Here is a 13,678-nt window from a genome sequence, read left to right on the forward strand (position 1 = left end):
TTAGGTTTTCTCGGGAAGAACTGATGTCACCCTTAAGTCAGCAGTTCACTTCCTAGCCTCGATCTGCACAGGCATATGTTTACTTTATGAAGGAGGGAGACACATTTATGAGCACCTAAGAGCCACAAACATGAACACACACACACACACACACACACACACACACACACACACACACACACACACACAGGAGTGAGACTGTGGAAGGCAGTGTATGGAGGTCTACAACAGACTCACACTTCAGAAATGGAGAGCAGAGGAACTTAAAGGGGAGGAGAGAGAGCTCAGGCTACGGAGCCAGAAAGCCTGGGCTCCAACCTGGCTCTGCCATCTACCAGCCATGGGACCTTGGGCAAGTCACTTGACTCCCTGAGTCTCAGTTTCCTCAACTATAAAATGGAGATGATTACCTTCCCTGCTGGGGTTTGAAGCTAAATGACACCAGGCTTTTCGCACAGAGGCTTGCATGCAGGAAGTGCTCAATACACACACTTCTCTTCCCCTCGCTGAGCAGGACCCTCGTTCGTCTGTCTTCTCCCTTTAGGTTAGTGACTGTTGCCGAAGGCGTCCTGGCTTGGGGGTGGGGGGTCACAGGGCCGCTCAGGAGGCTCCCTCTGCTCCCTGGATGCCCTCGTGGCCCTGCCTGCTGGCCTCTGTCTCACAGCGAGGTGCCGAGCTGCTTGCCCGCGGGTCTTACCTTCCTCGCAGTTCTCGCCCTTGTAGCCGGGGTTGCAGATGCAGGTGCCCATGATGCAGGTGCCGTGGTTACTGCAGGCCACGTCGATGCACTGGTTGGTGGGCACGTCGCACTCGGCGCCCTTCCAGCCGCTGTGGCACAGGCACCTGCCCTTCATGTACTGGCCGTTCCCACTGCAGAGCACGGGGCAGGAGGCTGCAGAGACAGCGCGGGAGGCCTGGCATGAGTCCATGCCCCACGCACCCCACCTGGCCTCTGTCCCCTTCTCTCCTGGGCTTCAGCTGCTTTGCCACAATTCCCACGTGTGTCCATCTGTTTGCTTCTCTTGCTTTATTTCGTTCCAGTTAAAACACATCAGGAATCGTAGGTGAAGGTGTACAGTGCAGGGCCTGGCACAGTTGGTGCCCACTGAACGCTGCTTTCCCCCCGTCCCCCTCATGTTACTGGTGCTGCACGGTGGTCACCAGCATCCTTAGATAGGAGGCTTCAGTCTGGTCCTTGGGCTTACTGGAAAAGACAGCTGGGCCTCCTGCCCTCCCCGCATCCCTCCTCCAGCACCCCCCTCCTAGTAGCACTGCATTCTGCTTCCCCATTCCTCACGTGCAGGGCCACTTACTATCATCTTTAACCCAGCCAATCTCAGCTTTCCTTGCCTTTCAGGTCTCCACTCAAGTCCCACACGCCGCTGCCCCCATAAGAGAATAGCTGAGCCCAACCTGGCTCTTTAAAGTATTATCTTTCCATTTTGCCACTTAGCGTAAAGGGTTTTGTGATCGTCTGTACGAAGGACACTATATAAAAATAAATTACATTGCACTGTGCTGTAAGTACCTACCAGCCTTAATGAGACACAATAAGGCTGCTTTATACATGACTCTTAACTTTAAGTGCATATGGGATGAGACACTAATTCTTGTTAGAAGGTATGACTCTTCTCTCTGCACCACCTTCCCCCTGCTCCCACCTGGCTTTTTTCCTTTTTAAAACACTCAGCAGGTAATTGCTGTGCTTCCTCAAGGCCGCTGGCTCTGCTGTCTCACACTGGGTCTATTTCACGTCAGGAAGAACAAGCAGAATTCCCATAGCGGCACCACGGCATGGTATGTGGAGGGCGCCGTTTCCTCGACCTGGAAAACCATCTCTGCCTTCCACCAATGAACATCTCGTCTTAGTTCCAGTGTCACCCCACCTGGGGAGCCTTTACTGGTCCTCATTCCATCCAAGCAAAGACCCTTTCATGCTGATAGATGTTCCCCGCATCTAACCTCGCTCTAGGCGTGCTTCACTTATCACTGACTGCTTTGTCATCGTCTATTTCCCTGTCTGTCTCCCAGACTGAGAGGTCCTGGGCTTGGGTCTTGCTCTGTGTTGTAACCTCAGTGTCCAGCACAGGACCAAGCCCTAAAGGGCACTAAGCAAATGCCTGTTGAATGAGGGAAGAGGTGGAGAAACCAGAGGAAAGGGCCATTTTAGTTTCCTCAAGAGGAGTGCCCAATTCTCGGGAGTACAGATCTGCTCTGGCATTTTCCTCGTTAATTCTTCCAGGACAGAAATGAAGGCCAAAGGCACAGGCAGATCACGGGCAGCCTTTAAACTCTCCCTGTAGTGGTGACCATTAGCATCGTACGTGCCCGAACAGGAGGCCACATTAGTGTCCTGTGTGGAGAAGGGCAGCCTCACCTCCCAGTCCCTCCCCTTGGTGGCCTCAGCCACCTCTGAGCCACCTCAGACTCTGCCTGCACTGTTAGATGGTAGGAACTGGAGCAGCAGCTCAGGCCCTTCCACGAGGTCAGAGACAAACCACACTCGCTAAAGACAAACGTCCAAGATGCTTGGCAAAAGGCTGATCGGTCCCCCAAGGGGAAATCTACTTTTTAAAAGAACCTCCATGGCCACTCCTCCTGTTCTCACAATGGACATGGGGTTCCCTGTGGCTGCCCTTCCTTCCTGACCTCCCCAGTCATGCACCCATGGATAATACGGCTGGGTCAGCCAGGGCTCTGCCTGCGGACCTCCCTCTCAGGGCTTCAGAGGACTGGCTCTTGGGAGCCCTTCTCACAGGAGGCAGGAGCTGGCCTGGATTTCTGCGCTTGCTCGGAGAAGTGGGACCTGAACTGCCCACGGGGCCGCAGGGTGGACCTTGTAAGTCCACAAGCGGGGTTCTCACCTCGACCGCAGTCAGGGCCCAGGAAGCCCAGGAAGCAATGGCAGGTCCCAGAGATGCAGTCGCCATTGCCGTAGCAGTTGCTGGGGCAGTTATCCACGGATTCTGTGGGAGAAAAGAGAAACAGAGCTGCAAACGGAAGCTTCTTTACCCAAACAGAGGGCCTGGGAATCCAGCCTCAGGTTAACTAGGACCCACACATTTGAGTGCTTCTGGCCCAGTCAGTGAAAGGAATCAATAAAGTTAAAAATGATATATTTACTCTTACCGAGGTACATCTCAGCCGACGTTAAGAGACGTGTTTGGGAAAATGTGTGCCTAAACCAATGTTTTATAAATCAACTTTGTATCTACAAATGCAGTAGAGATTTCAGCTACAAACACTGGGAGAAAATAGTTTAACCCATTAGTGGTTATCTTTGGAGGCTGGGTTATGGGGGAGATTCTTGGGGTCTTCTTGACACTCTTCTATGTTTTACATTTTTCTCATAATGGGCTGAGGCTCCATGAATTTGTTTTTTCATAAAGCTACTGGGGATTTGCAAATCTGTCTCTTCCCACTTCTGATTCTCCATCTATCAGTCCAGGCCCCAGCATCTCTCACCAGGGCTCACACAACGGCCTCATGGCTGGCCTCTCAGAGTCCTCTCCCCCTCTCCCCCTGATTCATTCACCACCCAGCAGCCTGAGCCATCTCTCTGAAACAATCTGATCCTGTCATTCTCTGACTTAAAACCCTTCAATGGCCCCCCATCTGCCGCAATGAAAAAATCCAAGGTCTTTCAAAATGCGTCAGAGTTTTCCTTCACATTCCCTTTGCCGTAGCTGCATCCCCAGCATCGCCAATCAGTGCCCACCTTCTGCAGCGATGCTACTTTCTCTAATTCTTCCTAACATTGTACATTCGGTATTGTCTAGGTGACATGCCAAGGAAATATAGGATTCATTTCAGAAAGACTTTAGTAAAAAAATAATCAATGTTTTGTAGCTCCAGTTAGTAAACCTGTTATCTAGGAAGTCTTTATTTGGAACAGCTCGTTTCTCAATAATGCTGGACATGGAATAAAGGAAGAAGCCACTACATCCTGAATGCCTTCTTTGTGCCACGTATTTCCACAAAGGTTATTTCAGTTCACTGTCATGAAATCTTCAAGCATGTATCAATATTCCTATTTTACAAACAACAAAGAAATGACAAGATGAGGAGGCTGATAGAGAGATGAAGAGACTTGCTGAAGGCCCTGGAGATACTAAGTCATGGACGCCACATCTGAACCCAGGCCTCTGGACTCCAACCCCTGGTCTTCTTCAATGATGCTATGCTATCTGGGCCTTAAAGGAACTAACTCTTCAGCAGAAGCCAGGGATGAACAAGGCAGATGTGTGGGCCAGTGAGGCCAGTCCTGAAGACAGCAAAGGACCAGCTGGAAGGCAGCGAATTCTAGGACTTTCAGAGCTTGAAGGGATTGAAGAGACCACCTAGTCTAATAGTCTCATTTAATAGAGAAGGAAACTGAGACCCATAGGGAGGGCAGTGACTCACCCAAGGTCTCCGAGAGAGTCAGCAGAGTCAAGTTAAAGCAGAGAAAAGGTTAGTGCGGTGGGGCAGAGCTAAAGATTCAACCTGTTGTCTTAGCTCCCAAGTGTAAGTCATGAAGCCAAGACTAAGACCTCTGTTAAATGAGATGTCACCATATGAGACATGAGTCTTACCTACAGGAAAGTTGTGGCTTAACTGGGAGACTGGGATAACAGCTGTCACCCAGGCAGCAGCATGGGGCGTGGAAGCTCTGCCTAGAGGTAAGGAGACCTGGTTCTGGGGCCCATCCTTCTAGAATCATGCTGGGTGACCTAAAGCAACTTCCTTCCCCTCTCTGGGTCTCACCTTCCTCATATGTGAAATGAAGGTGATAGCAGAGATGATTCCCAGGACTGCTTCCTGTTCTAAAATTCTATAAGCATCTTGCAGAAAAGGTGTCCAGACAGGGCATCAAGCCTTAAATCCAGGAAATCACTTAGGGCAATGCAATGGCAGCTGATATGGGGTAAAACTAGCAGAGGGAAGGCTTCTTGGAGGAGGTGAGCTTGAAAAATGGCTTGAGTATGGATAGGTGGGGGAAAGGTGGGGGGATTTTGAGGTGCTCACAGCATGGTGCATTTCCCAAAAAGGTCTTTTCCCAGTTGTCTGCCGTTATCAACTTGGAAAAGACTGAAAACATTTGGGAGAAGGGTTCAGATATATGCTTCTTTTTGTGAGCGGGTGGAAAATTCCCCTCGCGCGCTGTCCCTCTGCTATCCTGAGCAGCATACGACACTAACACAGAGTTACAAACGAGAGGGCCTAGTCTAGCCTGTGTTCTCATTTCAGGGAGTCTGAAGCTGTCTGGGACCTGGCAGAATGAGGCTCACGAGCCAGGGCCCTGAGCATCTCTGCTCTCCATTGGCTTTGCCTGGGAGAATCCATATGCCTTTAAGTCCCTAAAGCCTCTATGTTAGGAGTGGCTTCCGAAACACTGTTTTTATAGAGGATGACTTCGGACATTTCCTTCTGAATATTCTTTTAACAATAAGAATTTTGAGTAAAGTTTAAGGCAAGGTTATTTTCTCTTTAGGCTACTGGCTAATGGCACAAATGGAAGGTGGGTTCTACCTGCAGTCTTGCAGAAGGAGTACAGGACAGAGAGGCAGAAGGCCTGCTTTTAGCTCTTGTTCTGCTACTGAAGGGCTCTGGGACCTTAGCCACAGCACTCGATCTTCCTGTACCTGTTTCCTCAAATGTCACCTCCTCTGACAAGACTTCCTCATTTCTTAAACAGGCTAAGATACTCCTGGGACTTTTTCCATCACCCCTATTAAAGCACCAGATAGGCAACACTGTTGACTGTGAGGACAGGACATCCTTGAGGACAGAAACCGAGTATATTCACTTACACATTTGCCCTGGTGTCCAAAGAAGGGTCTCAGTAAATGTTTGATGCCGTCCCTGAAAGAATTTGGCTAGATGTTCTCAGAGATCCCTCCCAGATCTAAAATTCTGTGGTCTAGGCCTTCTCAAACCCAGTGGTATAAAATATGTCTCCTCATACAAGTACCATAATTTCCAGCTGTGTTTTTTTCTTTTTCCTTTCTCTCTCTTTTTTTTAATCTTTCTTTCTTTTTTCTTTTCCAGCTGTGTTTTTAATAGGATCAGTTGCAGGTAAGTGTCACACACTTTCTAGATTTTGATTTATGAAGTCTGTAAGACACAAACCTGTTAATTCAAAAAGTCTTCCTAGTGAAAAAGGAAGGCACATATATTTTCTGTGACTGAGTATCATGTTGGTTGCTGTATCTGACAGAATAGAAGCCTGTTTGCTACAAAACTTGCCCCAGGCTGCTGGCGTCAGAAGTTTTAGGAGATGTGGAATAATTTTACGACAGCAACATGGAAGTAGAGACATTTGGAGAATATTTCTTTTTGATGAAATGTCTTTGTATATAGTTTTTCTTCCACTTGGAAGGATTTCAACTACTTGGGGTCCACTTGGAATCCTACAAATAATGAGTCTCCAGTGACCAGATATCTCTATGCTAAATGCTAGTACAGAAGTGACACTCACTAGCTTGGGAGAAGTGTGAACTTTATCGCATAAACATGTTATGTTTTCAATTAGTGTCTGGTGAGTTTCTTCCCCCATAGTTCCTTCCTGCTTTGCTCATGTTCACACTGCAGCTGCCTTCATGTAGTACAAGGTGTACCTTAGATCTGCTCAGATCTGAATGAAAAATTCAGCTGCCTGTAAATAACTGGTTTTCATAAGTGGGTGTATGGTATGGTAGAAAACAGACGCCTTTCCCCCCAGCTTTTGCTTTTCTATCACAACAGTGCGTTCTGCTAGGAAATTTGATTTTCAGGAACTTGTTTTTCCTTCCATCAATATTGGAATGCAGAATTTAAATGTTTCCTGAGCTCATTCTCTGGACATGTGTTCTGAGTGGGCGTGTTCTCTGGATGTTGACCAAAATATTGCTCGAAATACAAAGGGGCATCTGCAGAAGGAAGAAAAGACAACAACGGTCCTTCCTGGAGAAAACACGGGAGACGGGAAACTATAGAGGCCTTTGGTGAAGCCACAGCAGTGCCTCATTTTGTCTGCTCACCACGCTTTTCCAGAGACAGATCATTAGCATCGCCATGTCAAGGTGAACGATGATCACAGTTGGTAAGTATGTCCTCCTGGGTCTAGGGCTGATGTCTGGGAAAGCCTGCCTTCATTTGCCACCTTCTGCTTTTCTTATTTGAAATCCCGGAGCCTCGTTTTTGCAGGAAACAAGGAGAGACCACAGAGGGAAATTCTGCCTGAAGGAGGACTACTGGGCAGTGTAATTGCCTACTGGACTCCAGTTTCACAGGGGCAGTTATAGGAGAAGGGGAGAGGAGGCTTTTCTCCTTTATTAGCTCACTGTGGTGTGGGCACACCTGCTTTGTGCCCTGCTCTGAGCAGGCAAACCTTTGCAGTGATGGAGCCTGAGGTTGAATTCCAGCACCAAAGACAGAAGGAACCAGTTGTGAGTGAGGTCAGAGCCCACTAGCCATCCTTGTCTCTCTTTTCTGCTCACCCAGCACTTATCCCCCCGCCTCCCCCAGCGCCTCCTCCATGTACTGCTCGCCTGTGATGTGTCCCAGCTAATGAAAGCCCGCGCTAGCTACCTACAGCTCCTCCCTCTGCTTCTCTTGTCTCTCCTTAAGCTGTAACAGTGGATGTTGGCAACTTTTTGGAAGCACTTGTTTATAGAGCCAAGGTCTACCTATTGCCAAGAGAGATGTACTCTTTGAGGCCTCCTTTTGGCTTCTCTGTAGGAGGACGGATGCTAATGCTTCAGGCAAGAAGGAAGGAACATGGACTCCAGAACAGCCCATTGGATGACTGGATACATCGTCTTGTCTACAGCTGGTGAAATTTATACTCTAGGTTACATCTATTACAGCCCCTTTGATCCTGAAGCCGGGGCTGGGTTTGTTGTCGACAACCAAAAGAAGAGAGGGAAACAAACTAGACAGCAAAGCTGGGTGTTAATTCTACAGTTACTCTGACGGAGACCCTTTCATTCTCTCAAATGGAACTGTGAAAGGTCTATCATATATTCTAATGTATTCCTTGTAATTACGAGAATTAGGTACTTTTGCCACCATTTCACAGTCTCACATGGAGACTGAGAGCTGAAGTCACTTTCTCAAGGTCACACAGCTGTTAAGGGTGAATCTGGTAAGTGAACCAAGTTCTATCTGAAGCCAAAGTTTGTGGTATATGGCCTGGACCAAAATATGGGATCCAGTCCCATACTAGCTATGAGCCCTATGGACAAGGCATCTCTAAACATCAGTTTCTTCATCTGTGAAATGGGGTTAATAATAGCACCCACCTCAGAGGGTTACTTTGAAGGCAAATAGTGCTATGCTGTACATGTAAAGAGTTTGCCCAGGACTTGGCAGAGTTGGTATTTTGGCTTTAAGGAAGGTCACACATGCTTTCCGTTTGTGAACCACAACAGCACACTAACTTGGTCTAATGAATCCAAACAAGGCAATACGGGTTCCTGGGGGGTAAACACACATACACACACGAAACACAGAGAAACTCTCCGCAGTAAAAACAGAAACGCAAACGAGCAATGTGCTGAATGTGATGACGGCAGGATATTTGGGTAAATTTCCTCCTGGGGAAAAAGCACTATCAAAGCAAATTAAACCTGCTGTCTCCCAGAAGCCCAAACACAGGCCAGCTCAGGACAACACCTGAACGAACTTTCCCCCCGTGCACTCCAGTTTGGCACTGGGCGGGTGCAGGTGCTGGAAAGCTGTTCTGCGGCCTGTGAGGCGTCAGTCTGTAGGTGCCCCAGCTTTCTTTGCAGATGATGGGATTCAAAGGCCTTCAGTCTGCAACAGTCTAGGTCAATGCAATGACAAAAATCTGACAAAGCCTCTGACGGCCTGGGCTTGAAGCCAGTTCTGCACTGGCATTTGAACTGGGAGATCTCTTTTCAGTCCTACCCCAGAAGTCTACCAACCACCATTAAGAGCAGCTCCAAGGAGGGATCTAAGAAAAAGACTGTTCCCTTGATTATATTCAGTCTTGGTTCTTTGTTAATTATTTCTTTGGGGGCAAACCAAATTTCACCAATGAGACTGTGAGCTCCTTGAAGACATGCATTATGTCTGGTTCTCCAAAGAGGCAAGTCCTCAGTAATGTTTGTTGTATTGAGAAGCTAAGCCGGAGTGCAATGGAGGAAAGGGGTCAGGGTCATGGACACGGCACAACAGTCAGACTCAAGAGAACAGCTGGTGGCCAGCAAAGCTGCTGTTTCCTTGTCCTATGTTTTTAGATGTGCAATGTCTAGAAGAATGCAGGGAGTGATGGGAAGTTCAACTTTGCACTGCACTCTCAGACCGTATTTGGAGCTCAGCTGTTCACATCTGGGAGGCACATTTAAGAGCCCAATAAGATAAACGGGAGCATGTTCATCGAAGAGCAACCGGATGGTTAAGAGAACTTGAAATCACATTGCAAATACAGAATTCTTGAGAGAGTTGGGACTTTAGCTTACTAAGGGAGTATGAATCCTGCTTAAAAATAACTAAAGGGCTATTATGGGAAATAAGGAGTAGACTTTTGTTAGTCCTTGGGCAATGGAGTTGGTTTGAAAGAAGAAAATTTTGTAAGGGAATACCACTTACTATGTTGGGTTATCTTCTGTTGATGTATATGTATCTACCTAAATATTGTAAACTTCATGAGGGCAGGAAATGTGTTATTCATCTCTGAATCTCTAGTAAATAGTCATCCTTGACTCAAAGCAGGTCTTAAATGAACCTTTGTTAGTTGAATGGCCAAATGAACAGGCTACGTGAGCTATAAGGTCATATATTTTCAGTCACTGATGTACTGCAGGAGAGGGCAAATTAATGACTGGGATATTGCAGGGAGATTAAAGATAGACAGTATATAGCATCTTCCAAATCGGAAATCTCACAGTGCTATGAGTCATGGTGTAAGGGAACATGCCTGGATTGGATCAAGAAACTTGGGTTCTTTTTTTTTTTTTTTTTCTTTTTTGCGGTACATGGGCCTCTCACTGCTGTGGCCTCTCCCGCTGCGGAGCACAGGTTCCGGACGCGCAGGCTCAGCGGCCATGGCTCACAGGCCCAGCCGCTCCCCCGCATGTGGGATCTTCCCAGACCGGGGCATGAACCCACGTCTCCTGCATCGGCAGGCGGACCCTCCACCACCGAACCACCAGGGAAGCCCAGAAACTTGGGTTCTTTACTTACAAAACAGAAATAGACTCATAGGCTGGAAGCAACCTAAATGTCCATTGACAGAAGAATGGATAAAGACGTGGTACATATATACAATGGAATATTACTCAGCCATAAAAAAGAATGAAATAATGCCATTTGCAGCAACATGGGTGGACCTAGAGATTGTCATAGTGAGTGAAGTTAAGTCAGACAGAGAAAGACAAATATAATATCATATGATATTGCTTACATGTGGAATCTAAAAAATTGGTACAAATGAACTTATTTACAAAACAGAAATGGTCACAGATGTAGAAAACAAACTTATCATTACCAGGGGGGAAAGGGGGGAGGAATAAATTGGGAGATTGGGATTGACATATACACACTACTATATATAGAATAGATGAGTAATAAGGACCTACTGTATAGCACAGGGAACTCTTCTCAATACTCTGTAACGACCTATATGGGAAAAGAATCTAAAAAAGAGTAGATATATGTATATGTATAACTGATTCACTTTGCTGTACAGCAGAAACTAACACAACATTGTAAATCAACTATACTCCAATAAAAATTTTTTAAAAAAGAAATAGACTCACAGACATAGAAAACAAATTACTGGTTACCAAAGGGGAAGGGGGAGGAGGGATAAATTACGAGTTTGAGATTAGCAGATACAAACTACTATATATAAAATAGATAAACAATAAGAACCTACTGTATAGCACAGAGAACTACATTCAGTGTCTTGTAATAACCTATAATGGAAAATAATCTGAAGAAGAATATATATACATGTATATACACGCACATATATATGTATAACTGAATCGCTTTGCTGTACACTTGAAACTAACACAACACTGTAAATCAACTATACTTCAGTAATAAAAAAAGAATAAGAAACTTGGGTTCTCATCCTACTCCTGCCACTACCTTCCGAGGCAACCTTAGCCATGTCCCCTTTTTCTCTCAGGAACTTTCTCTTCATCTACAAAATTCATTAAATTTATTCAGCAAACATTTATTGAGCATCTCCTCTGGCTCAGGAAGTTTCCCGGTGCAGTGATGACTTGGATGATCTTTCAGGTCTAAGATCCTGTGATCTAATGAATCAGATCAAATTGTCACTACTTAGAAAACTATACTAACATGAAAAAGATGAGAAAATAAATCATCATGATGTTTATGGCCTGAGGGAGAGAAAGGAAGTTTGCTCCTTTAAGGACAGACTCCAACTTTTTAAACCTCTCTCTGTGTCCTCAGATAACTGGCCTCGCATTATAATGTATTGGGTGAGAGGGGCCTCCAGTGAGTCACTGAGGCCAAGGGCACAGGGATGGGAATACAGAGCAGGTGCCTCACTGGCTGCTTCTGGCTAAGAGCTCCTACCTCTCTCCCCGGGGCTGCTGGCAGCAGCTTTCACAGATGCCGGAGTCCCCACAGTTGGCTCTGCTGCCTTTCCCAGAGAACTCTGCACATGCGTAGTGTGCGGCCATGCTCCGTGAGCATATGCCAGGGAGGCCACTGAGACACACGGCAAGTGGTGATGACACTGCCCAGTGCCATGCTGTTCAAGAGCACAAGGGCCTTCCAAGGAGACGTGCTTGTTCTCATGCTTGGATACACTTTTCCTTCCTTTATAGATGTATCCATCCTTCATCCACAGCTCCTTCTGAGGAGCGATGCTCTGCCCACAGTTCCTGCCTAAGCAGTAGACACAGGTAGACCAGATGACCGGCCACAGCTGATTGGACTGGGACCCAAGGAGAGTCATTTCATAGGCTGCTCAGCGCTCTATGACGTGGCCTGGTGCACAGAGGCTCTGGGCCAATCAGAGTCCTACTCTAGTATTTGAAATCAAATGTGCCCAGGGAATGCGACAGCCGGTCAAAAGAGTGGAAGCCAAGAGACATGATGGAAAGAGAGGGGCTGGGGAGGTTCTTCTGGCCAGGTAGGAGCCCACGTTCAGAGGACGCAGTCCTGAGTGCGCAGAGGAAGCTGGCCTATTGGCTGGGAGAGGTAAATGGAGTGGGAGCTCAGAGAGAGGCACGAGGTCACACCGCCCATGAGAAGAAGAGAATGACGGGGACTGGGAAGCAGACTGGGCTCCCAGAGGCTTCTCAGTGCGTATTTTAGTCCCAAGCCCTGTGAACCTTTTTGAAACTACTTCACCACCACACCTGCATTTCCTCGAGGTGGGCTGAGTGTGGTTTTGCTTCTGGCAACTGAAAGTACCCTGACACATCCATTCGCCTTGAACCTTATCAGCTCTACCTGATAGTTATCAGGCTTTGATGATAACTGGCAAGTGCAGGACATGATGTTTTTAAAGCATTTCTGCATACAGTGGCATAGTTTTATTTGATCCTTACAATAGCTCTGTATGCAGGAAGGGAAGGTGCTCTTTATTCCCCATTTTATAGATGGGAACACGAAGGCACAGAGAACTCGCTCAAGTTCCTGCAGCTAACAAGTGACAGGGCTAGTATTAAAATCTGTATTTCTCCTCCCACCTAACTGAGGGATTCCTTGACTACACCACAACTGCCAATCCAGTAAGAAAACACGCCGATCCCACTCCTTTTGCCTCCAGTTACAGACTGAGGACGACACAAAGGATGCTGCCAGGGCCAGGAAATTCCAAATGGTACCTAATTTGGTTTAGTTAATTGAAATTCTGGTTTTAAAACATACCTGCCAGCATTCGAACATCAAAATGTGGTTCTGGCCCCTCACACTGTATCATACTTGGGCAATAATATTGTTCCATCATTTGTTCACTGATAATTCATTCAAACAAGTCTCTGTTAGTTCCACTGTGCTGATGCCATCAGGAGGACCTGAAGTGTGGTCCCTGTTCTCAAGGAGCAGTAGAAAGGCTCCAAAGGAGCCTTTGGAGTCAGGCAGGTCTGGGACTAAATGTCAACTCTGTTACTTCTAAGGGTGAGACTTAGAGAAAGTCACTATCTGAGTCTCAGTTTACTCATCTGTGGAATGAAAAAATCGTTTGTCTTACACACTTGTACAGATTAAATAAAACCAGTGTGTGTGTGTGTGTGTGTGTGTGTGTGTGTGTGTGTGTGTATAAACACACACCTGGTACATGACAGGTGCTCAGGAAATGTTGCTTGCTCCTGTCCTTAGCATAGTTTTTTTTTTTTTTTTTTTTTTCCCGGTATGTGGGCCCCTCACTGTTGTGGCCTCTCCCATTGCAGAGCAACAGACCCCAGACGCGCAGGCTCAGCGGCCATGGCTCACGGGCCCAGCCGCTCCGCGGCATGTGGGATCTTCCCCGACGGGGGCACGAACCCATGTCCCCTGCATCGGCAGGCGGACTCTCAACCACTGCGCCACCAGGGAAGCCCCCTTAGCATAGTTTTTTCCAAACTTTATCCTGAGTCAGTCCCCTGAGAGGAGGCTTGTTAAAACATGGATTGCTGGGCCGTACCCCCAGAGTTTCCGATTTAATAGGTCTGGGTCCCAGGTGATGTTCATGCCCTTGGTCTGGGTACCACCTTGAGAACCACTG

The 13,678-nt window shown here is 47.1% G+C and overlaps 2 protein-coding genes across 2 annotated transcripts in view; one reads left to right on the plus strand and one right to left on the minus strand.

Moving 5' to 3' along the window:
• The window catches only part of USP35 (ubiquitin specific peptidase 35), an 873,752-nt gene that overhangs the window by 607,126 nt on the left and 252,948 nt on the right, over positions 1-13,678 (plus strand). The gene's annotated exons all lie outside the window — the stretch shown is intronic.
• Positions 1-13,678, minus strand: part of TENM4 (teneurin transmembrane protein 4) — a 757,305-nt gene that overhangs the window by 150,951 nt on the left and 592,676 nt on the right. The window contains exons 14-15 of the mRNA XM_049713625.1: positions 2,865-2,966; positions 698-892 (exon numbers count right to left, since the gene is read on the minus strand). Of these exons, the coding sequence (XP_049569582.1) occupies positions 698-892; positions 2,865-2,966 (297 nt within the window). The remainder of the gene's footprint in view (positions 1-697; positions 893-2,864; positions 2,967-13,678) is intronic.

The sequence above is a fragment of the Orcinus orca genome, chromosome 8 (genome assembly GCF_937001465.1).
Source record: "Orcinus orca chromosome 8, mOrcOrc1.1, whole genome shotgun sequence".
Taxonomy (NCBI): Eukaryota; Metazoa; Chordata; class Mammalia; order Artiodactyla; family Delphinidae; genus Orcinus; species Orcinus orca.